The sequence below is a fragment of the Sebastes fasciatus genome, chromosome 1, assembly GCF_043250625.1.
Source record: "Sebastes fasciatus isolate fSebFas1 chromosome 1, fSebFas1.pri, whole genome shotgun sequence".
NCBI lineage: Eukaryota > Metazoa > Chordata > Actinopteri > Perciformes > Sebastidae > Sebastes > Sebastes fasciatus.
Genome location: NC_133795.1, coordinates 2,660,343 through 2,686,121, shown reverse-complemented (window position 1 = coordinate 2,686,121; position 25,779 = coordinate 2,660,343). Strand labels below are relative to the sequence as shown.

Below are 25,779 nucleotides of genomic sequence, written 5' to 3'. Positions count from 1 at the left end.
TTTAATCAAAGCAAATATTAAAAGTCATAATCATTTTAATTGTATGTTTTATGCAAATATCCACTATAGATGACAATTACAAAGTACAATACAGTACTGGGTACACTACCCTCCTTGCCCCGAATAATAGGGTTCTCCTGGAGGCCACGGTGTAATTCTAATACTGTAATTTACCGTGTATATAATGTTTATTATGTAAAATATATCGAACATTGAATGACCTCAGATCTAAAATGTTATTCCTTCATTTAGCGCACAGATTTCAAAAGTGGCAGATACAATTTCTGAGTGGTAGACAAAAATAAATACTTGTCTGCCACAGTGGCAGGAAGGGAAGAGAGTTCATTTCAGACCCTGGTCACAGAGAAGAGTTAAAGTGTTGTTACTGAATTCAGCATTCAGTCTGTAATGAAAATGTTCCTTTATTTTAAATCTCCTGCTTTAATAAACAAGAATTAGCTGCTTTTCCTATCTGACTGTCTTATTAAGCATTTAGTGATCTGCCTCAAGTTTGTTTATTAAAGGGGAACAACGGCCATTATTAAAACACTGATATTATTCTATTCTAACAAGGAACACCAGAGCACCCGTGTTACATGATGTGTGTCTTAGACTGCTGGTCTACCTCAATATTTAGATCACTTCCAACCTCAGTTTAAACCTAACTAACTCAAACTAAACTGCCCAAAGTGACTGTGAATCAGTAAAGGACATAATCATCTCTCTTTAATGGAGGACATTTACAGTGAAGTATCTGCAGAAAATGATGAGTTTGTATTAAAGGGGAACAACGGACAGTAATTTGACTTCCCAGAACACGGGAGTATACGTACAACCCCACTTCAAAGAAGCTGTCATAACAGCTGATTTTAGGAGAAGTTAAACCAACACAGTATTCTGAGGACAAATATGAGGAAATGAATTACACATTTGAAGCACATTCTTTCAGATTTTGAATAGTTGTAAATCTTTACAGCGACTTCAACGTTCGGGCAGAAATATGAATATTTTCATGAAGTGTAAATTGTGAAATGGAGGTTCTCAGGTGTTTTGTTACAGAAATACAAGCAGTACTTTGTGGCTATAAAACCCAGACTAAGATCCATCTTAGTTTGAAACAGTATCTGCACTAATAGTTCTGCATCAGGAATAGAAATCCTTTAGCAGAACATTTAGTCTTCATCCTCAATGCATCATCATCCACCAGGTCAGTGCACAGTAAAAACAGTCTCTTACTTTGACTCTGAGGGTCCAGGTTCATTACTGAAGTGTAGAGGTTCACCTTTGGACTGGTCACTCTTCATAGACAGACAGCTGGGTACTGGAGACTCTGCTCTCGGTCTGGACTGAACTCTGCAAACACCAAGATCATTTTATTCACATCACATGAATCCTTGATAAATTCTCTGATGTTAGAGACATCTAATTAGCTCTAAATACACAAACTCCTGCTACTGTCAATAATTAGGAGGTTTAAAGGTTTGTAGCCGTCCCAGTTGATCACATTACAGCTTTTCTATGGTGACTGACAGCTGTCACAGATACTAAGAGGAAGAATGCACAAATCATTTAACTTTGTCAGTGTCACAAGAAGTTTGTTAAATTTTAGTTGGCAAATAAACTTCAGTAAAAACTTTAACATACAAACAAAATCAACAGAAAACATTGGTGGAGATGCTGAAAAATTAATCATGTAAATGAGTTAGTAGCAGCTCTTACTTTGTGTCTGAGGGTCCAGGTTCATTACTGAAGTGTAGAGGTTCATATATGGACTGGTCACTCTTCATAGACAGACAGCTGGGTACTGGAGACTCTGCTCTCGGTCTGGACTGAACTCTGCAAACACCAAGATGATTTTATTCACATCATATGAATCCTTTAAAAACACACAAACTACTGCTACTGTCAATAATGTGGTTTAAAGTTTGTATTAGTCCTCTTAGATTACAGCTTTTCTGGGTGACTGACAGCTGTCACAGATACGAAGAGGAAGAATGCACAAATTAATTCTCTTTGTGTCACGAAAAGTGTGTTCAACTTCAGTTAGTAAATACATTTTAGTAGAAATTTTAAAACAGAAACACAAAATCAACAGAAAACAGTATTGGTAGAGGAAAGTGAAAATGAGTCCTATAAATGAGTTAGTAGCAGCTCTCTTACTTTGACTCTGAGGGTCCAGGTTCATTACTGAAGAGTGGAGGATGATCTTTAGACTGATCACTCTTCATAGACAGAAAGCCTGAGCTTGGAGGCTCTGCTCTGTCCTCCTCTTCCTCCACACAATCAATCATCTTCTGATGTGAAGTCAGTCTGAGAGGTACAACAGGAACACTGAGTGTAAACATGAAGAGGAAACAAGTTAGTACAAGAGTCACAGGCGCGACTGAGAGACCTGATGACTGTACTATGAAGCAGGATTTGGCGTTAGCGAGGTAACTTCAGGTTTTAACCCTTCAGGGTTTTCCGTCCTACGAAGGTGGATCACTTCTTACCGGGGTAGATCTCCATGGTAACTGATACTGAACAGCTAACCTGCTCCAGTTTAAACTGACAGATGCAGAAAGGGCAGCTGGATTTATGCTGTGGGTGTTTACCGCTTTGAATTATGTTTTTATATTTATTGTTTTACGCAGTTCAAAGAAGGTTGAAATAGTTATACATGCCTCATATTTATTAATGAGCATAATGAGGTGTAACCCATCCATCCCTTACATTTCTTGAACTATTTATATCTAGATGACTATATCTGACTTTTGAGTGTTCCGTTAAATTAATAAGTCTGTTAATTTACTCATTCACACATCAAGAGGTTTTTCTTTCACCAGCTGTTCTTCCTGTATTTGGCAGCTTCAGCTGAGTTACTGTTAGTCTGGATTAAGTGTTTAACTTCTTCCTATTTGTCTAATATAGTTTCTTCCTTTGTTAAATGTGCCTCTCTGCCTGTCTGTCTGCAGTCTGCGGACGTTTCCATGTATGTGATTGGTCAGTAGACGTGTCCATGTCTGTGATTGGTCTGATGCTGATAACACCTCCCTGTTCATGTGAACGCCCTCACAGCCAGACTGAGAAACTCTGGGTTGATTTACAGAGTTGATAACCAGCGTGGTAGAACTGTTTAGCATCATTTGTTAGAGTTAGTGAAGCCAGATAAAGAGAAGATACTCTGGGTGTGTTGAACTGGCTTCATAGTACAGACCTCTGGTCAGTTCTCTTTTAATCTCTGCTTGTTTTCTTGTTTTCTTGTTTTCTTGGGTTACAGCAGCTTTAATGAGGATTATTCAGCCAGTCATAACTTTGTGTTCACAGAAGAATCAAACTGTTGAGATCATTCTAACATTTCTCTCCTCTACAGTCCACAGGGAGGAGAAACTGACTCAGACACTTTGACAGTAAAGTAATTAAATGTTGGATTAACACTCACCCTGCTTCAGTCTACAGTCTTCACCTCTCTGCTTCGTTTTCTCAAAATGGAGTCTGGGTTTAATAAACTGCGCACTTAACTTTACTTTCACTTTCATGGTTTCCTCCCTCTGTTCTCATGTTCTTACATAACACCGTCAGGGTGGCTCCTCCTCTCTCCATTTACTGGAAGTCAGCTGAGTTTGTCTCAGTTCCAACCCGCCCCTCCCGCCCCACTCTGTGGTGGAGTGAACTCTGTCTGTAGTCTCACTCACAGCTCAATGAAGCTCCTTCTGTAAGGTGGAGGGGAGAAATACAGCAGCCACTTTGGGACCAACTTCCCTCTCTCCTGCAAGGAAATAAATATCAGAATCAGAAATATTCTTGATTATAGATATATAAAAATAGAGAAAAAACGAGAAAAAAACCTTTTTGGTTGCAAGATTTCAGACCTCTCTTAACCACTAACACTCAGCAGCACTTCTTTAAGCTAAATCTATATTCAGAAATGGTTCAGGTGTTGTAACTCAGGTGTTGTTTGTTTGCTAGTGATATGCAAGTTATGTTCATCTAATTTAAGAGCTTGGTTGATGACATGTATTTCGGTTTTACCTTTAAAAAATACTTCAAAGTTTTGTATTCTTTGTATTTTTACAGACAACAAGACTCTTTAACTTTACAGGAAGTGAAAGGTGTTAAACCAAAGTGTCTTCTCACCTTAAAGGTCGCAGGTAGACTGGAGGACTGCCGTCATGGAGCCTGCCTGTCGTAAAGACAAACCCAAGCTGAACTCGACCCCGACCAGAGGAGACAGAGCCAAGCAGAAGTCTGCACAGCAAGAGCTCAAACAGAGACAGAGAGCTGAGGTGAACAACATCTCCACTCTTAAAAACCTGACACTCATTTTATTCTAGTGGTGTGTCAAATGTGTTACATATGCATACTTGCCAACCTTGAGATCTCAAAAGTAGGGAGAATTTCAAAACCAAATTTGAGTTTCAGAGACTTTGTTTCGTGAATTCTGGTGACTTTAAAACAATGAAAATAACAAAATAATAAGCACACTGCAACAGCATTTTTATGTTAAACTTGTAATTTTAACTTTAAATCTCAGGAAAGAAAACTGAATAATTCGCCCCTCTGGCATAAACTTTACTTGTGAACATCTAGCATAAACTAATATTCATCAGTTATAATGAATTTTTTGCCCCTGCTGTCCCTTTTTTAGGATTATACATGCTGTACAGTGCCAGAAACAAGTTAAAAAAAAGTTAATTTGACATAAATTGGGAGAAATACAAATGGTTTACTGCAAATTTGAGTGCTTTAGTGTTTGTGAATTGTATTTTATCTCTATTTGTGTCTGTGTCTGCAAATTTGTGTTCTTGCTGCTGACCGTCTTGGCCAGGTCTCCCTTGGAAAAGAGGTTCTGAATCTCAATGGGACTAACCTGGTTAAATAAAGGTTAATAAAAATAAATAAAATAGTTTTAGAGACTTTGTTTCCTGCATTCTGGTGACTTTTAAGGAATGAAAATAACAAAATAATAAGTACACTACAACAGCATTTTTTGTTAAATAGGCCTACTTTTGTACTCTCCGTCTCCCTCTCCATCTCTCACTCACTGAAGGTCCTTTCAGACACAACACGACAACGGCACCACTGAGCTCTGAAACCCGCAATGAATTGCGCCCGCTTGTGCCACGCCACGCTGGCTTTGCTGTGATGTGTGACGAGCGTGCCCCGGCGTTGCGAGCAGCTCTCCTCCACCGGGAAAAGACATTTAGTGTATCTCTATTGCCGTCCGGGTGTAAATAGTAGAGCTTATAGACGCTGTACAGCGCCAGAAACATGTTGAGATAACGAAAAGGAAAAAAAAAAAGGTGTGAGAATTTGCCATGAATCGGGAGAATTGTAACCCCGGGAGGAAACGGGGAGAGGGCAAAGAAAAACGGGAGTCTCCCATGAAAATCAAGAGGGTTGGCAAGTATGAATATATGTCACGTTACTTCTCACTCCTGTACAATCAGCTGACTTTCTTCCCTTCTTTATTTACAGATTTACGCGCTGAACAAGGTGATGACAGAGTTGGAGCAGCAGCAGTTTGAGGCATTTTGTAAACAGATGCAGTCACAAGGAGAATGTGGAGTCCTGCTTTCCTCTCTCATCTGGACCAGGACCCGTCTGCCACCCTGCAGAAACACCATGTATACGCACACTATTACCGACATACAATCACACACTTACATTGATGTCCAAAAAGACAATCGTTGCTCTTGATGTCTTACTGACTCTGTAACCTGAACATGCCAGAGAGTATTGTTATAATAAAGTGAAAGTAGGTCAAATGTGTCCAAACAGGAACAACTGGAAGCAGAGTTGCATATTTCCTACAGACACATCAGGTCAAAGACATTTCCTTTGCTTTATATCAAACTTTGTTACATTTATGTTATGGTTAAACATGCTTTTTTTCCCCCAATACTGTCAAAATTAAAATTTACATGCGTTGAGATTTTGAAGTCAAACACAGATGAGCTGTGCGTTAAGTCACCCAAGAGGCACCAGTGTTAATAGCTCTGGAAGGTCAAAGGTTATGAATTTTCTCAGCTGGTCAGAGACCTAACAGTTATAAAAGCACACTTTAAAACAAGCATCAGAGTTGTATCATCCGCCACCATCACTAGTAGTGGTCTCAAGTCAGAAATACATTGTAAACTTGGATGAAGAAGTTTCCTCTCAGAAACATCCGACGTGCTTCGGATTTCCTACTAACAAAAATTGAACGTGCCCTTGATATGCCAGTGTTAACGGTGCTCACTTTGAACACTATCTTGTGAATGAATGATATTGTATGTATGCAGTGCCGACTGGCCTGTACGTGTATAATATTACATTTTATTGTAACAGTCACAAGTTTTGCAATCTAAATAACTTCTATTTATGTCAGATGACTGTACAAATATGTATATTAAGTACAGTATGTCATCCATTTGCACTTGAGTTATACAATTTTGATTTAATAAAAAAAAAAGTGTTTTTATTTGATATTTTCTGCACGTTATCCATATATTAATGTAAAACACTACATAATGGCTACATGTCTAATCTTTGTTGCTTTGAGCGCCGCAAGCCGAGTACCATTTAGTTCCATATATATATTGGAGAGAAGGCAGACATCTCTACGGCTGATATCTCCAACACTCTGCTACTCACACCAAAACAATCTAGATTGATAAATAGCACCACAGGGAAGAGGAAGAAATCTCTATTTTTGATTTTCGGGTGAACTGTCCCTTTAAAAGTCTTAACTTTGACTTAAACAAATTGACACATATTTGTATGCATCTTTTGGGACTTTGCTCTAATCTTTGCATTCTTATCTTTTTAGGCCTCTGATAGTTATTTATATTAAATTATCAGAGTAGTTTAGACACAGTGGTGGAAAGTAACTAAGTATGTTTACTCAAGCACTGTACTTGAACTTTACTTGAATATACAATATTCCCATCTGAAATGTAGTGAAGTAGAAGTATAAAATAGCACAAAATTGAAGTACTCACAATCTTCACATAATGCATCATCAAGGTCTTGAGGCTTTTCTGACCACATTTGAGGTGCATCTGGTCAACCTGCTCGGAGGAGTACATTCAAATATAAAACATGTCATTTCCTGTTGCCAGTAGGGGGCGCTATGAGTGTGACTCAATATTGACATGTAATGCCGGCTTTAATGCTGTGAGAAGAAGGTGAAGTAGTAGGAATAGATGGAAAAGTGGGAATGGATTTAATTGGCATGAATACCATTGAAAAGTAGAATAATACCAATAGAGTATAAAAGATTACCTTTAATCTGTATGAAGAAGGATACAGAATCAGAAGAATATGAATCAGTAGATACAAGTTGTAAATGCATGAAAAGCAGCTGAAGCATTATAAATAGTTCTGAGTTCCCTGTTGAGAAAGTTACCTTCTGGGGATTTTATTTTGAAAAACTAGGTGAATTACTAGTTTCCTGTTAACATACAATGAGAGTTGGGGGGCTTTTATTTTGTAAAACAAGTCTCATTGGGGGCTTCCTGTTAAGAAATGGGCTTGTAACTCTGGGGACAGACAGGAGTCCTGTATTCTGAGAGCAGAGAGTCCTGATTGGAGGTTTAAGGTTTAAGGAGATCAGGCAGGAAGGAAGGGGCGCGTCCATTTACAGTTCAAAGTCAAAACCAATGAAGGGAAGCTAAAACTGGTGTAATATGCCTTTTCACAGCTGCCATTTTGACATGTCATTGCAGAGTAATCACAGGTGTAATTAATAACATTAATTATGGCCCTGATCTATTGAAGCCCTGCTGTAGCATGCTGGCTCATTGAAATGGCTGTGACACGGTAAATAGAGTGTGTGTGTGTGTGTGTGTGTGTGTGTGTGTTTGTGTTTGTGTTTAACTTGATGTGTTTATGAGTGTCATGACCCGGCTCATGAGCCATGACAAGAGACGGCAGACACACATTTAAACTGAAAGGTGAACAAGTTTATTCTTAAACATAGAATAACCAAAACAACCATAGTGAGGCGATGAGGTGTGTGAATCAGTGTTATCAGTTTGTCAGCAGGTGGATGAGTGGTCGTTTGGTGAATGAAGGGTGTAAAAACCAAATCTAGTAACACAGCCGAAGCCAACCAAACAAGAACATGGTGGTGTAGGAATGGAGAGATCTCAGTTTCATGTTTACATTATGTATATTAAGCTTTAAAAAAAAGAAAGTGACCGTTAACACTAACTTTAGCTACGTTTCTTTGTTAATATTGCAAAGTTAGCTAACTTATTTTAAAATGAGTTAACTCACAATTCTTAAACATAGATGAAATAAATAAACTTGTTGTCTGCCTCCTCCAACCAGTCGAGTTGCAGTTTACATCCATGTCTGTCCAAAATGTCATCACTTCATCATTTCATTAAAATAAACACCTGTGTGAAATTGTCATAATTAGCAGATGAATTCTTGATTTATGACCAAAAATGTGTTTTGTGAGGTCACAATGACTTTTGACCTTTGACCACCAAACTCTAATCAGTTCATACTTGAGTCTAAGTGGACGTTTGTATAACTTGTGTGCTGAGTTTAATTTCAAATCCAGTTTCCATCATTTTAAATCCAGTTTAACTACATCATGATGACACTTAACCTTTACAAAACCAAGTCAGTCAGAAAGAAAGCATTCACACCATCAGTTCAGTGTTCACTGCATCCATTCAGATAAACCTCCTTCTGGTTACTCACGGTTAGATGTCCAGTTAGTAGCTCTGTCGATGGATGCATGGATGTCAACGTGCAGACTATGTGTGTGCGTGCGTGTGTGTGATAAACTACACGAAACAACCAAAACAGGATATGCAGCTGCAACCAAAGTAAAGAAAAAGATCAACTTAAACTTCGTCTTTGTGAAATGAGCAAGTTACTATATTAAAGCTTCAGTAGTTAGTATATTTTTGGTATCATTGGGCAAAAATTCCATAAAAAAGACAAAATAAGATGCAGGTCCAGGTGGTGAACCTCTGTGGATCATCAGGACACGGCTGCTCCTCTCAATACATCCACTCTTCTGATCACTCACTCTGACAGAGATCATGTCTTCCATCTGATGAGAGAAGAGAACAGAAGTCATGAATCAGTGTTTACAGAGACTCCCTTCATCAGCTGTCAGTCACTGATACAGCACACAGTTCATTTATAAAACTATCATTTGCAAAACCAACCTCCATATCTCCGCTCACTACTCAATATCTCCAACAGTAACCGCAACTTATGTTCTAGCTAATTCATCAGTATGGTCGTTCCTAAAGTCTGCACCTCCTCTGGTCGTCACTCATTCCAGTGTGCTGCTCCTAGTGACTGGAACGAGTTAATAAAGAAACTAAAACTCCACACCCTCATCCTGTTACCCTCCTTTAATAGCTCTTTGGGCAGACCACATCATGGTTCTATGAAATGAGAGCCAGTGATTTGAGGCTTCAGTCAGACTGATCTCAGAGCTGTGACAGAGATGAACTGATCAATGAGAGAACAAAGACTTTCTGATCAGATTTGATGGTACGACAGTTTGATGGATGAGGACCGCTGTCTCTATACATGATGTGATGCTGTCAGCTGTAATCCAGCTTTATTTCCTGGAGACATGAACACAACAACAACATCTTCTTCACATCAACTCTAACACATGATCACAACAAGCTTCTGGCTGATCTGATTGGCTGACTGTTCTCTCTCTCTCTCTGTGTCACTGTTCTCCTCTCACAGCTTACCTGAGGAAACACATCACAACAATACTGCTGAAACCAGCATGGACCGACTCCGACCCTCTACTTACTCCAGAGTCTCCAGTCTACAGTGTGGACTCTCCACCAGATCAGACAGCAGCTTCATGTCTGAATCCTTCAGGTTGTTGTGTCTCAGATCCAGCTCTCTCAGATGGGAGGGGTTGGACTTCAGAGCTGAGGCCAGAGAAGCACAGCTGATCTCTGACAAACTGCAGCTCATCAATCTGAAGAAAGAATAAATGATGAAGATAAAAATCACTTTATAATCCAATCAGATGTGTTCAGGTTTTAAATGTGTAGATCAACATCACTATGTCCTAATCAATGATCTATTCCCTAAAATGAGTAGAGTGACTTTGTCATTGTGTTATTGTGGATCATCATAATGTCAGCCTTCTACAGACATCATCCAGATGTCACCACAACATTCATACACCTGATCATGTCAACAAACATCAATAACATGCTGCTGTATTCTGTCTTCATCTATGTGTGTGTGCTGAAGGATCAATATCAATGATCAGACAATATTTGTGGAATACATTGAAACAATCAGAAACCAGAGAAATATTTCTACTTCATGAAGTAAACTTGATTAATGTAAAACAGATGTTAGTTCAGAGGATCTTCTGTATCCAGATGTGACCATTTACCAACAATGATAAACATTCATTCACTTTAACAACTAACAGTGGACATTTTCTACACTTTCTTTAAGAAACAGAAGTCTGTTGTGACTGCAGACTGAATTTAGTTCAAGAAACATGAAAATATGAAGAAAAGGACATTAACAACTTTGTGGATGTAAGTTATGTTTCTACATTAATCAGGTTCAATTGTAATTAAAGATATAAGATCTACAATAGTAACAGAGAGTCAGTGAACTGACCTCAGAGTCTCCAGTCTACAGTGTGGACTCTCCAGAAAACCACACAGCCGCTTCACTCCTGAATCCTTCAGCTTGTTTCCTCTCAGATCCAGCTGTCTCAGATGGGAGGGGTTGGACTTAAGAGCTGAGGCCAGAAAAGCACAGCTGATCTCTGACAAACTGCAGCTCCACAATCTGAATAAAGAATAAATTATGTAAGTTTAGAAGACAACGTTCCTGCTTGAAATCATTCAATGTTTAATAATGTGTTCAGAGCTGAAGAAGGTTTAAAACGAAGAAGTTTAGAAAATGTAAACTCCAAACACCTGAAGCCAACAGGATGCAGGTTAAAAACTGTAAAATACAAAAAGTGAAACAGAGCTCTCATTAATATTAATGACAACGTGCTGCTACTTCAATAAAGACGTGGTGACTTCACCTCTTAAACTCTGACAGCTCCACCAGTGGATCCATCGATACAAACTCATGTTGAGCAGCCAAACACAAATAAAAAACACAGAAACTGATTCAAGATTCAACTCAAGATCTCAAAGTTTCTAAAGATGTCAAATATATCAGGATGAATTTTGTGGAAATGTGAACAAAATATATAGAAGATAAGACATCTACAATATACTGTATATATTTTAGGAATAGTGGAGTCATAAAATCAAAGCATCTTCAGTTTAAACTATTCAGTCAGTATAAGCATCATATAGATTCATATTTCTTTTCTTAGAAAAACAAATACTGAATATATTTGTTATTGTCTGATAGCTGAAATAGAGATTATTTATTTATTCTTCATACTTGTGTATTTTTTATTATCATTTCTTTGAAAAAAAGAAACATGTTGAAAGAAAAGAGTTGTGATATATTAAGGTTTTAAATGTGTAGCTCAACATTGCTCTGCCACAGTCAATGGACTAAACCACTGAAGAAGAAAATGTCCTTTAGCATTAAGATACTCAGTGTGGATCAGGATAATATCAGCCTTATGTCTGCAGTTTAGTGTCACCACAACTTTCACATCATATTAATCTCAGAACAGAAGTAAAAAATGGTGTCTGACCTCAGAGTCTCCAGTCTACAGTGTGGACTCTCCAGAAAACCACACAGCCGCTTCACTCCTGAATCCTTCAGCTTGTTTCCTCTCAGATCCAGCTCTCTCAGATGGGAGGGGTTGGACTTCAGAGCTGAGGCCAGAGAAGCACAGCTGATCTCTGACAAACTGCAGTCACTCAATCTGAATAAAGAATAAATGATGAAGATAAAAATCACTTTATAATTCAATTAGATGTGTTCAGGTTTTAAATGTGTAGCTCAACATCACTATGTCCTAATCAATGATCTTTTCCCTAAAATGAGTAGAGTGACTTTGTCATTGTGTTATTGTGGATCATCATAATGTCAGCCTTCTAAAGACATCATCCAGATGTCACCACAACATTCATACATCTATTCATGTCAACACACATCAATAACATGCTGCTGATCTCTGTCAAGTCTGGAATTAGAGGATCAATATCGAATCAGACTTGTTGGACTTCATTACTTCATTTATTACATGGCCTTCTTCTCACTGTATCTGGGAGCTTAGTAGGTTTATGTCATTTACAGGAAAGGTCCACATTTGTTCAAGTGTGTCCATAAACAACAGCCACATGTCATATGTACATTAAAAGAGTTATTGGTGGCAGTAATCATTCCTCCTGTGAAGTGGTCCCTTCTTAACACAACTACACTGTAAGAAATGACTTCATAAGTTCAACTGAAACTAATATGAAGATTCAGCAGTCTGACTCAGACAAATCAAGTGGGTGTTTACTAGGGCTGGGACGATTCAACTATCTCCTGATTTGATATGTATTGTGATTTTTAGGTATTGTGATTCGATTTTGCGATTTATTGTGATTTTTGTTAACTTTTTTAACACTAGACCATGGGAAAAAGTTGAGTCATAAACTTCTAGGGACTTTTACTTTGGAAAATCTCTAAATGAATCCAGTAAAAACGTTTGATTTTCAGCATGTATGTAGTCAGAGATGTCCTGAAATCAAATATATCAGTCATTATCAGGAATTATATACATATAGGACATAATAAGGGACATGTAATGTTTGATGCTTCTGGTGAATATAATCCAATTAATCTTATTTCCATAGATGTATTTTGTATATACACTTCCCTTTATTAACACCTTATTTTGAAAACCGGACGTAGACCCACGTGTCTACTTCCTCTAACTTCTCCAAGTCCTCCTCTAGCTCTCCCGTCAGCTCCGTTCTCTTTATCCATCCATGGTCAGCTCCATCGGGGCCGTTTCAATGCATTTAACATAAATGTCAGTATATGGGTGCTCTACAGTTGTAGCGTCGGCCCATTTGACCACGGAGATGAGAGCGACGTCCGGCTTGACCGCACGTTACCGCAATACGATAACGTTTCCTGTCCATGACAGAGTTAGCATGCAGCTTTAGCCGTGATGTCTAGCTCTGCTTTTCCTGCAATGTGTGAAACCCAAAGTGTTTCCATATTTTACTGGATGTGTAGTGTTTACTACGCTGGATTTAACATGTGAGGGTGCAGGTCGTATCCACGCTGACTCTCCTACGTTTAATACTTTCTCGTTTCTGCTTGCGGCGGTTTGTTTTGGTTGGAACAGATACAGAACAGATATGACGTCACGTTACTCAGACTACAACAATAAAAGCGGTAACTTCCTTCTACCTCCTCATAGACTCAGATTTGTCATTTACACTTAGTCATTATATCCACATTACTAATGATTATTTATCAAAATGTCATTGTGTAAATATTTTGTGGAACCACCAATAGTCAACCTTACAATATCCTTGCAATATCAATATCGACGTATTTGGTCAAAAATATTGTGATATTGGATTTTGTCTATGTTGTTTAACCTAAAAAGATGTTTCTGATGCAGAATATTTATTTGTTTTTTGCTTCAAATAATAAGCCAATGCTGACATGAAAACAGAGCACAGTTAGATCTGATGTCAAAAAGAACGTGGGAATAACTTAGAACCATAGAAAACTCTAATTAGATGGTGTCGTTCATAATCATCACTTATGTGCCTTTAAATTGGTGCAATATGTGTTTGTTGAAGAGTGCTGCACCTTTAGACATGTTCAAATAGAGCGCTACAGGAATGAGTCCTAAAACCCAGAAATGAGTTAGCATTTTAGCACTTCCTGTTCCCTCATCTGGAGGTCAATGGGTTTTTAGTTATATGCCTGAAATAAGGTCTGTGTTTAAAGGTCCAGTGTGTAGGGAGTGTGTGTACAAACCACTTAAGCTACAGTCAGTGAACTGACCTCAGAGTCTCCAGTCTACAGTTTGGACTCTCAAGTCCAGCAGAAAGCAGCTTCACTCCTGAATCCTGCAGGTCGTTTCCACTCAGGTCCAGCTGTCTCAGATGGGAGGGGTTGGACTTCAGAGCTGAGGCCACAACTTCATAGTGAGTAGCTGAGAGTCCACATTTAGAAAGTCTATCATGACACAAAAATGACAAAATATGTTATTATGAAAGAGGACAGTTTATATTTACTTCATGCATTTGATGACTAAACAATTTGATATATACTTCTTTGATTAACATTTGCTCCTCACATCAGTGGTTCAACTAATCTCATCACACTGGTTGACATGAAACAATAATTCTCATCACTCTCTCTCAAATCTGCAGACTTTTAATATTTGTTTCTTTCTTTCTTATAGAAAAAATTTAGTTACATTGAGGCTTACATGCCTGAAATAAGGTCTGTGTTTAAAGGTCCAGTGTGTAGGATCTGGCGGTATATAGCGGTGACGTAAGGAGATTGCAATCAACTGAAGCCTCTCCTGTGTGCGTAGAGAATGTGTGTACAAACCACATAAGCTACAGTAAGTGAACTGACCTCAGAGTCTCCAGTCTACAGTTTGGACTCTCAAGTCCAGCAGAAAGCAGCTTCACACCTGAATCCTGCAGGTCGTTGTAACTCAGGTCCAGCTCTCTCAGATGGGAGGGATTGGACTTCAGAGCTGAGGCCACAACTTCACAGTGAGTATCTGAGAGCCCACATTCAGAAAGTCTGTCATTACACAAAAATGACAAAACATGTTATTATGAAAGAGGACAGTTTATATTTACTTCATGCATTTGATGACTAAACAGTTTGATATATACTTCTTTGATTAACATTTGCTCCTCACATCAGTGGTTCAGCTAATCTCATCTCACTGGCTGACATGAAACAATAATTCTCATCACTCTCTCTCAAACCTGCAGACTTTTAATCTTTGTTTCTTTCTTTCTTAGAGAAAAAATGTAGTAACATTGAGGCTTCCCTGATGTCCAGTCTGTCAGTGTGATCTGATCCCAGGTCTGTCTCCACAAAGTTAGCATGAGGCCTTCTTGATTAGAAAAACATTTTTAAAACTCAGTGAATAAGTAATAATAACACAGTTGATAAAGTTGACCTCTAGCTACCTGCTGCTGTCAGGTTCACGTCCATAAATGGGAAAATTTAGTGACTGCTGCCAAACGGTAGAGAAATTAAACAAATTGTGTAATAATATTAAACCTGTAAATAATTAAACATTCATATAATTATATATTTGATGACATCATGGCGTTTTGTCATTAACACTCTTTTCTGAGCATCAAACGTATTCAGCTCACAAACACAATTAATGAACCAATGAGGTTGCATTATTTTCAACATAATGTCATCAGAAAGATGTTATCAGTGTTTCAGCATTAAAAACACAACATTGATCTTTGGTGTGTATAAGATCTCTTAAAAAGTCTGAATTCTACCATTCTGCAGTTATATATTCATCAGACCGCTGTTATTGGTGGAAGCTGTGTATTTCCTGTTACTACTCTTCTCTACAGCAACAAGAGAGAGAAACACCAGAGTTTCCTTCTGTGAGTAACAGAATAAAAGGAAAGACTTAAAAACAAGATGATGGAACACAACTTGACTTCATGAGCAATAAAATGCACCATTGCTCGATTCAACACACTCAGGGGTTTTACAACGACGATCTTTGTCTCGTTTGATCAGTAGTTTACGGTGGCTAATGCTAGAGTTGGGTCGGTTTTCAGTTTTCCGGTCCGGTGTACGAACTTAAACCGGTTTGATTTTATGCTAACCGGTGGAACTGACATTTGTAATTATGACACGTTCTGGCAAATTAAAAAGTATCCTACATCAATAACCTGTGCCGACAGAGTCACAGTACTAAATCCAGCCTGTATTGCATTACTAATAAGCAATATGACAACGTGATTAACGTAATATTATGATGTTATGTTGGTTTATAAACAAGAAGAGGTTTGTTTACTAGAAAGTTCAAGTATTTTTTGGTGTGACGAGACGAGACGAGACGAGACGAGACATGGCAGAGCTGATCTCAGAGAAGAATAAAACTGCGGCAGCATGGAAACAGTTTGGATTTGAAGCCAACGAAAGAGATGAGCTCAATAACACACGAGGTAGGGTGTAATGTGGTGCAAGGCCTATTGAAAGCAAACCCCAGCACCAGGGCTCTGATCCCAGGACCGCCCCGACTCCCCGCCGGATCAGCAAACGTTCTGTTGCTGCCGTTACACCGGTTAGATCCAGCGCTCCACCAGCCAGCTGATCTTTTGATTTTTTCATTTGTTTTGTCAGGTTCACATGTCGTCTCCATCACCCCAAAGATAAAAAAGAAAAAACTGTAAAATGTAACAATTATTAGAAATAAATAGAACAAGTGTTCATTAACTTGACAGCTAGAAACAAAACCTACTGAAACATTTTGTAACTCAACATTTGAAACAGCTCAAGAACATCTGTGACAAAATACAACTGACTTATTTATGTAATAAACACGTGGAAGACTTATAAGAATAATTTTATAGTGTGTATATTTGAAGAACTAAACTACTAATCTACACTGATCTATAAAGTTAATCACATCTGGACTTACAGAGCTTTTCTGCAGTTCCTCACAGCTGGAATCAGTCTCCGTCGTCCCTCTCGTGTTGTGTTGTACTTCTTCAGGTCCAACTCATCCAGAACCTCCTCTGACATCTGCAGCATGTAGGCCAGAGCTGAGCAGTGGATCTCTGAGAGGCTCTTCTTTGATCTGTTCTCTGACTTCAGCAACTCTTGGATCTCCTGATGTACCGAGTGGTCGTTCATCTCCGTCAGACAGTGGAAGATGTTGATGCTTCTGTCAGGAGAGATATCATCTCTGTTCATCTTCTTCAGGTCGGTGATGATTCTCTGGATTTCTGGACTGTTGTCTGTCTGACCCAGCAGACCTTCTAAGAGTCTCTGAATGATTCCTGAACTGCTCTTTGTCTGACCCAGCAGGCCTCCTAAGAGTCTCTGGTTGGACTCTAGAGAGAGGCCATGAAGGAAGCGAACGAACAGGTCCAGGTGGCCATTTTTACTTTCAAGGGTTTTCATCATGGCTCTCCTCAGGAAGACATCCAGGGTTGAATGAACATATCCTTTTCCCAGGAAGGCCTTCAGTACCTCTGTGTTGCTGTTTGTGTAACAGTGGAACATGTAGACTGCAGCCAGAAACTCCTGAATGCTCAGGTGAACAAAGCAGTAGACTGTTTTCTGGAAGATCACACACTCTCTTTTGAAGATCTCTGTACAAACTCCTGAGTACACCGAGGCCTCTGTGACATCAAGACCACACCGCTCCAGGTCTTCTTGGTAGAACATGATGTTTCCTTTCTCCAGCTGTTCAAACGCCAGCCTCCCCAGCTTCAGAAGAACTTCCCTGTCAGCCTTCGTCAGCTCCTGTGGACTCGTCTCATGTCCCTCACCATACTTCTGCTTCTTCCTCTTTGTCTGAACCACCAGGAAGTTTGAGTACAGGTCAGTCAGGGTCTTGGGCAGCTCTCCTCTCTGGTCTGTAGTCAACATGTGGTCCAGAACTGTAGCAGTGATCCAGCAGAAGACTGGGATTAGACACATGATGTGGAGGCTCCTGGATGTCTTGATGTGTGAGATGATTCTGCTGGACAGCTCTTCATCACTGACTCTCCTCCTGAAGTACTCCTCCTTCTGGGCGTCAGTGAAGCCTCGTACTTCTGTTACCCTGTCAACACATGCAGGAGGGATCTGATTGGCTGCTGCAGGTCGGGAAGTTATCCAGACGAGAGCTGAGGGAAGCAGATTCCCCTGGATGAGGTTTGTTAACAGCACGTTGACTGATGACTTCTGGGTGACATCAGACACAACCTCGTTGTTCTGGAAATCCAGTAAAAGTCTGCTTTCATCCAGGCCGTCAAAGATGAACAGAACTTTACAGACAGCGAGCTTCTCTGCTGTGACCTTCTGTAATGTTGGATGGAAAACATGGAGCAGCATGAGAAGACTGTACTGCTCATCTCTAATCAAGTGCAGCTCCCTGAACGAAAGCAGAACCACCAGACTGACATCTTGGTTCTCCAAGCCCTCTGCCCAGTCCAGAGTGAACTTCTGCACTGAGAAGGTTTTTCCAACGCCAGCGACGCCATTCGTCAGAACGACTCTGATGTGTCCCTGTTGGTCAGGTAAGGCTTTAAAGATGTCGTGGCACTTGATTGGAGCGTCATGGAGGGTCTTCTTCTTGGAAGCTGTCTCAAGCTGCCTCACCTCATGTTGGGTATTAACCTCTTCACTCTGTCCCTCTGTGATGTAGAGCTCAGTGTAGATCCTGTTGAGGAGGGTTCCACTTCCTGTTTCATCAGTTCCTTCAGTCACACGTTCACATCTCCTCCTCAGACTGATCTTATGTTCATCTACAACCTCCTGCAGACCTCTATTCAGACTGATCTTATGTTCATCTACAACCTCCTGCAGACCTCTATCTGCTGAAAGAGAGAAACAAAGTTTAAGACAAAACACAGAAACTTATTATTTCCAATGCAAATGTAAAAATAATCAATATAACAACATATAAAGAAGTAAAGGTTATAAAGTCATCATCCCTTCTGGAAGTCAAAACTAACGTCAAAGTAGTTTTTATATTTATTTTTAATAGTTTTTCAACAAGTCGCTCTGCAGGACAAGATGTTTGTAAGTCAGAGAAGGAGACTGGAGCAGGAAAGCTAATGTTGTTCAAAGTCTGTGGCTCCTGTTCAGTTCAGTTCAGTTCAATTAATTTTTATATAGCGTCAAATCATAACAGAAGTTATCTAAAGATGCTTTTCATATAGAGCAGGTCTAGACCGTACTCTATAATTTACAGACCCAACAAAAGCTGAGCATGTATTGTTATGCATCAATGGCAAGGAAAATCTCCCCTTTCGTCAGTGTGACTGTCTGTCTGTGATAGAACAGTGATGTTGTTGCTTTACAGAGTTTAATAGTTCTCCATCTTCATCTATGCAGATGGAAAACAAACAGCATTCTGATTGGTTAATGCAAAGACGGAGTGCTATCATAAAAACAAAACGTAAAAATTTAAATTTAGTCCTTTCAGTTCAGATTTTCTCTCAAAGGAGAACAAAGTACAAGTGATGCAGAGCAGATATGTATGGTGGAGAAGATCTTAAATGGTTGTCACAACAATAGTCAGTATTAAAACAACAAGTCCTGTTTCCAGACATGAAGACATCAGCAGACCGATCTACAGTCTTACTTTGTACAGTGCTGGTCTGACTGGCTGTCTGAGGTCCAGGTCTTGTTCTGAATCTGGACATCAGCTCCTCCACAGAAGCATGACTCCTCTTCTTCTCTCTGTGGAGACATTACTTTATTACTAAAATCATTTGTTGATTGTCGTTGAAGAATATCAAGACTTGGCCGATACTGAAGCTCAGATGGTCACAGGGAAGAGTTAAAGTGTTGTTACTGAATTCAGCATTCAGTCTGTAATGAAAATGATCCTTTATTTTAAATCTCCTGCTTTAATAAACAAGAATTATCTGTTTTTCCTATCTGACTGTCTTATTAAACATTTAGTGATCTGCCTCAAGTTTGTTTATTAAAGTGAAACAACGGCCATTATTAAAACACTGATATTATTCTATTCTAACAAGGAACACCAGAACACCCGTGTTACATGATGTGTGTCTTAGACTGCTGGTCTACCTCAATATTTAGATCACTTCTATCCTCAGTTTAAACCTAACTAACTCAAACTAAACTGCCCAAAGTGACTGTGAATCAGTAAAGGACATAATCATGTCTCTTTAATGGAGGACATTTACAGTGAAGTAGCTGCAGAAAATTATGAGTTTGTATTAAAGGGGAACAACGGCCACTTTTAAAACGTTGATATTATTCTGGAGGCTATATAACATGATGGGGTAAAAAAAAATGCAACTTGCTCATGGACGCGCATATTGCGAGGACACGCCGGGAAACCACAAGGTGGCAGCGGCGCATTTCTCTTTTCTACAGTCCACATGGAGCAAACTGACTCAGACACTTTGACAGTAAAGTAATAAAATGTTGGATTAACACTCACCCTGCCTCAGGCTTCAGTTTTTGCTCTGTCAACTCAAAATGGACTCTGAGCTGACTGACTGAACACTTTCATGGATTCCTCCCTCTGTTCTCATGAGCCTGGATCGTTTGGTTACGGTGTAACCTTTGTTCTCTGAGTGAGAGACTATCTCTCCAGCTTACATATTCCATATGTATGGGGAATGACCTCACTTAGGTCAGGTGACGTGGATACTTTTTAAGACACACCGGCACTGCCGGCCACGCCCAGACGCGAGTCTATAAAGCGCATGCGCTGGCGTGGGATCATTGCTAGTTTTTGATCGTAACGTGTCTCCGAGCGTCCTCATACTGGAGAGATAGTCTCTCACTCAGAGAACAAAGGTTACACCGTAACCAAACGTTCTCTATCGTATCGAGACTATCTCTCCAGCTTACATATTCCATATGTATGGGGAACTCTGTAAGACACACCGTGAGGAGACGGTGCAGACCAATAATTATGTACACATCAACAGACGAACTATTTACAAATGTACACTATTTACGCTCCAACCAGTTAACAGGCCCTGCCAGACGCTAAGGCCTCTACTGGGAGGAAAGCCGCTCAGGTCAGCCCGCAAGACGCTAAGCTGACTGAGGGGAGACACTTATCACCCCAACAGGGGGACCTGATAAAGAGGCCCAGCCCTATGGGTGGGTAAGATCAAGTCACATCCGGGGTGCATCCAGCACCAACTCACCAAAGGAGGTGCCGGCTGCAACATTTAAGCGGTAGAATCTGGTGAAGGTAGATGGAGCTGACCATGTGGCTGCCGTGCAAATCTCGTCTAGAGAGGCACCCCGCCACAGTGCCCATGAGGTCGCTACACCTTGTGTCGAGTGTGCACGCACCCCTGCTGGCAATGGCCCATCCATCTCCTTGTAAGCCTGTTGGATTGTCTCAAAAACCCAACGTGACAACCTTGACTTCGACAGTGGTCTTCCCAAGCACTCCGGTTTGAAACAAACAACAACTGGTCCGTTTGTCTAAACACCTGCGTTTGTTTTATGTACATCGCCAGGGTCCTAACCGGGCATAGTGTCGACTGTTGTCCATCGGCTTCCACCCTCTCTTGAGGGAAGTAGAAAGGCCGAAGCTCAACTGACTGGCTCATGTGAGTTTCCGAGAGTATTTTAGGGAGGAAAGCCGGATTAGGGCGAACGATCACCCCCGCACCATCCAGCAGAAACCTGCAGCAGCTTCGATGAATGGATAGAGCCTGCAGCTCCCCTACCCTCTTCGCAGAGGTCACTGCCAGAAGGAAGGCTGTTTTAAGACAGCCATTTCAGCTCTGCGGATGCAATAGGCTCAAAAGGAGGCGCTGCAATGCCCCCAGGACGCGGTCCAAATTCCAGAGGGGCGCAGCCGGCCCTCTACTACGTGCTGTAAGCCTATGAGCCCCTTTGAGGAACTGCGAGACACAGCCGCTCTCGGGGAGTCTGAGTTCCCCAACCCGAGCAGCCTTAATAGCCGCTACCATACCTCTGAGGGTGGTGGAGGACTTCCCCGCATCCAACTGTTCCTGCAAAAATTGCAGGATGTCTTGAGCCGTACAGGCAAAAGGGTCCACCTGGGTGCCTCGCACCATGACAGGAACACCCCCCACCGATAGGAGTAGGCTGCCCTAGTTGAGGGCGCCCGAGCCCCTTGGAGGGTTGCGACTACCCGCTCTGGCAACCCCATAGCAAGGAACCCTGTCCTCTCAGGGGCCAGGCCTAGGGATCGAGACCCCGGGGGAAGGGGTGGAACAGTGACCCCCCCTGCCTGAGACAGCAGGTCTCTCCTGACTGGAAGCTCCCATGGGGCTCCGTGTAGGAGAGGTGGAATGTCGGAAAACCATGTCATGTGGGGCCAGTTTGGGGCAACCAGAATCACTCTCCTGTTCTCTGCCTGCACTCTCCATAGAAGAGGCGGGAGAAGGCTGAATGGAGGGAAGGCATACAGTTGGCCCTGAGGCCATGGATGCGCCAGAGCGTCCGTCCCGAGAGGGGGGTTGTCCCTCCCCAGGGAGAAAAACAGAGGGCAATGTGTCGTCTCCGTGGAGGCAAAACCGGCGACAGATCTCTGATACAATCTCGGGGTGTAGCCTCCACTTCCCCGGGTCCAGACTTCCTCTGGACAGCCGGTCTGCTGCTGTGTTTGTAGCGCCTGGCACATGCACCGCTCTCAGAGACAGAACCTGGGGGTGCACCCATGTCCAAAGCTCGTGTGCCAGCCGACACAGGAGGGGAGAGCCAAGGCCCCCCTGCCTGTTGACATAGGCTGCATGTACGGGGCTGTCGGTTCTTACCAGCACATGATGCCCACGGAGACGTGGCCTAGAGTGCATGAGTGCGAGGTGAACTGCTCTCAGCTCCAACACGTTTATGTGCTGACCTGTCCAGGGGCTAGAGCAGTGACCGCTGACACCCCAGCCCTCGTGAACTGCACCCGAACCCCCCAGAGAGGCATCTGCTGTTACCACCTGGCGAAGAACCACTGGACCCAACATGCTTCCCTTTGCAATGTTGCCTGGGTGCTCCCACCAATGAAGGGCCACACGAAGCCTCCGGTTGACAGGGACCTCTGAGGGCACAATCCAAGATTGGTCGGAGTCCCCCGTCCCGTTTGGGGACAAGGAAATAATGGGAGTAAAACCCTGCTTGCTGGTCGCCCTGTTCCACCTCTCTTATGGCTCCCTTGGACAGGAGTGATGTCACCTCCGCCTGCAGCACTTCCCTGTGATTCTGGTCTACCAATGTAGTCCGAGGAGCTGAATTTGCCAGAGGAGGACTGCACAGAAATTGCAACCGGTATCCCTGGGTCATGGTAGAAAAGACCCAGGGACTTGCATCCAGAGCCGCCCATGCCGCATCTCGTGCCGAGAGGGGCCAGTGGCGGTCTGGGTTCGGCACACTGTCAGGAGCGAGGAGATGGCCTAGAGGGTCTCTGCCTAGAGATGGCCTAGAGGGTCCCCCCCCTTTCTTTCCAGGCCGCCGAGCCCTCTGCCTACGAAACGCCTCCAGCTGGGGTCTAAGGTCTCCCGGCCGACACCTGGCCTGTTGCAACATACTTACCGTATCCAGACCAAACATGGCAGAGGGCTCAACAGGAAACCGTAGAACTGTGTCTTGGTCTTCCTGCTGCAGCCGGGACTGCGACAGCCAAAGGTGGCGCCTCACTGTCCAAAGGGACTCCATAGCTTTGCCTGCTGCCTCAGCCTGCTCCTTCATTATTATAGGTAGAAGAGAAGAAGCCTGGTGCATCTCTTCTGTCAGGCTCGCCTCTGGACGCGTTAGCGACATTCGCAATACGTCCTGGAAGCCCCGGTACCTCGGTCAACCGGATTAGCAGCCACGCAGCACACCGGAGACACGGTAACCAGACAGGGACAACAGCAGTCCAGGTAGACTGCCAGAGACAGACGCCCGCTCCACCAGGTAAGTGGACTCGATGCTGTAACCCTGATATTCTGGTTTGAGTTCGTTTTTTTTTTTTTTTTTTCTCTTTTCTGTATCACACGCTCTGCACCAAAGTGGAGATCAAAATGGCAATGATCCCACGCCAGCGCATGTGCTTTATAGACTCGCGTCTGGGCGTGGCCGGCAGTGCCGGTGTGTCTTAAAAAGTATCCACGTCACCTGACCTAAGTGAGGTCATTCCCCATACATATGGAATATGTAAGCTGGAGAGATAGTTTCGATACGATAGAGAACACCTGGTCAGTGTGGCTCCTTCTCTCTCCATTTACAGGAAACCTTTGACCTTTGAGTTTATCTATGAGGGCGTGTGTATCACACAAATCAGCTGTTTAACACGGTGTGTTTATGAGAATCTCTTTTGGCTTGAACAGTTTGAATTAAAATGAGTTTTGGTCAAATGTTATCTCATTTTTATGTTTAAATCAATTTGATTAAAAACTAATGTGCTTTTTCTGGGGGTTTTTTCAGACTTATATGACTAAGATTCTTCTAAATGTCTGAAAGAAAAAATATTCTGTCTGTTGCATAATCAAAATAATTTAAGCCACTTTCCTGAGTTGCAACTCTTTTTCATAATCCAAACATAGATGGTAGCCAGAAATGACACTTGTTCTTGCTCAATTAGTACAACATGAAGCTGCATTTTGAGGAATATAAATCTTTTAGCAGAACATTTAGTCTTCATCCTCAATGCATCATCGTCCACCAGGTCAGCTTACAGGAAAAACAGTCTCTTACTTTGACTCTGAGGGTCCAGGTTCATTACTGAAGTGTAGAGGTTCATATATGGACTGGTCACTCTTCATAGACAGACAGCTGGGTACTGGAGACTCTGCTCTCGGTCTGGACTGAACTCTGCAAACACCAAGATGATTTAATTCAGATCACATGAATCTCTTTTTAGGTCATTAAGGTGGATTAGAGGAATATCTTAAAATATCCAGTTGTTTGAAGGAGATGTTTTCACGGTAATATAAAATACATAATAGAGAGAGAATTTTGACCTGTTTAACTTCATAACACTAGCTCTAAAAAACTTACAACATTTTTTTTTAATCAAAGCAAATATTTAAATAATCATAATCATTTGAATTGTGTGTTTTTATGCAAATATCCAGTATAGATGACAATTACAAAGTACAGTACAGTACTGTGTACACTACCCTCCCTGCCCTGAATAACAGGGCTCCCCTGGAAGCCATGGTGTAATCCAACACTGTAATTTACCGTTTATATAATGTTTATTTTGTAAAATATATCGAACATTGAATGACATCAGATCTAAAATGTTATTCCTTCATTTAGCGCACAGATTTCAAAAGTGGCAGATACATTTCTGAATGGCAGACAAAAAGAAATACTTGCCTGCCAGTGGCAGGAAGTGAAAAAAGTTAATGTCAGACCCTGGTCACAGAGAAGAGTTAAAGTGTTGGTACTGAATTCAGCATTCAGTCTGTAATGAAAATGTTCCTTTATTTTAAATCTCCTGCTTTAATAAACAAGAATTAGCTGCTTTTCCTATCTGACTGTCTTATTAAACATTTAGTGATCTGCCTCAAGTTTGTTTATTAAAGTGGAACAACGGCCATTATTAAAACACTGATATTATTCTATTCTAACAAGGAACACCAGAGCACCCGTGTTACATGATGTGTGTCTTAGACTGCTGGTCTACCTCAATATTTAGATCACTTCTAACCTCAGTTTAAACCTAACTAACTCAAACTAAACTGCCCAAAGTGACTGTGAATCAGTAAAGGACATAATCATCTCTCTTTAATGGAGGACATTTACAGTGAAGTAGCTGCAGAAACTGATGAGTTTGTATTAAAGGGGAACAACGGACAGTAATTTGACTTCCCAGAACACGGGAGTATACGTACAACCCCACTTCAAAGAAGCTGTCATAACAGCTGATTTTAGGAGAAGTTAAACCAACACAGTATTCTGAGGACAAATATGAGGAAATGAATTACACATTTGAAGCACATTCTTTCAGATTTTGAATAGTTGTAAATCTTTACAGCGACTTCAACGTTCAGGCAGAAATATGAATATTTTCATGAAGTGTAAATTGTGAAATGGAGGTTCTCAGGTGTTTTGTTACAGAAATACAAGCAGTACTTTGTGGTTATAGAACCCAGACTAAGATCCATCTTAGTTTGAAACAGTATCTGCACTAATAGTTCTGCATCAGGAATAGAAATCCTTTAGCAGAACATTTAGTCTTCATCCTCAATGCATCAT

The 25,779-nt window shown here is 41.2% G+C and overlaps 2 protein-coding genes across 10 annotated transcripts in view; one reads left to right on the top strand and one right to left on the bottom strand.

Moving 5' to 3' along the window:
- The window catches only part of LOC141768369 (uncharacterized), a 129,104-nt gene that overhangs the window by 31,933 nt on the left and 71,392 nt on the right, over positions 1–25,779 (bottom strand). For all 9 annotated transcript variants that reach the window (XM_074636675.1, XM_074636744.1, XM_074636909.1 and 6 more), the window contains 3 exons: positions 11,654–11,827; positions 10,603–10,776; positions 9,764–9,937 (listed from right to left, as the gene is read on the bottom strand). In XM_074636675.1, the coding sequence (XP_074492776.1) occupies positions 9,764–9,937; positions 10,603–10,776; positions 11,654–11,827 (522 nt within the window). The remainder of the gene's footprint in view (positions 1–9,763; positions 9,938–10,602; positions 10,777–11,653; positions 11,828–25,779) is intronic.
- Positions 4,124–5,912, top strand: LOC141768913 (small vasohibin-binding protein-like). The gene is made up of 2 exons (XM_074637475.1): positions 4,124–4,265; positions 5,458–5,912. The coding sequence occupies exons 1-2, from the start codon at positions 4,152–4,154 to the stop codon at positions 5,677–5,679; spliced, it is 336 nt and encodes a 111-aa protein (XP_074493576.1). The 5' UTR covers positions 4,124–4,151; the 3' UTR covers positions 5,680–5,912.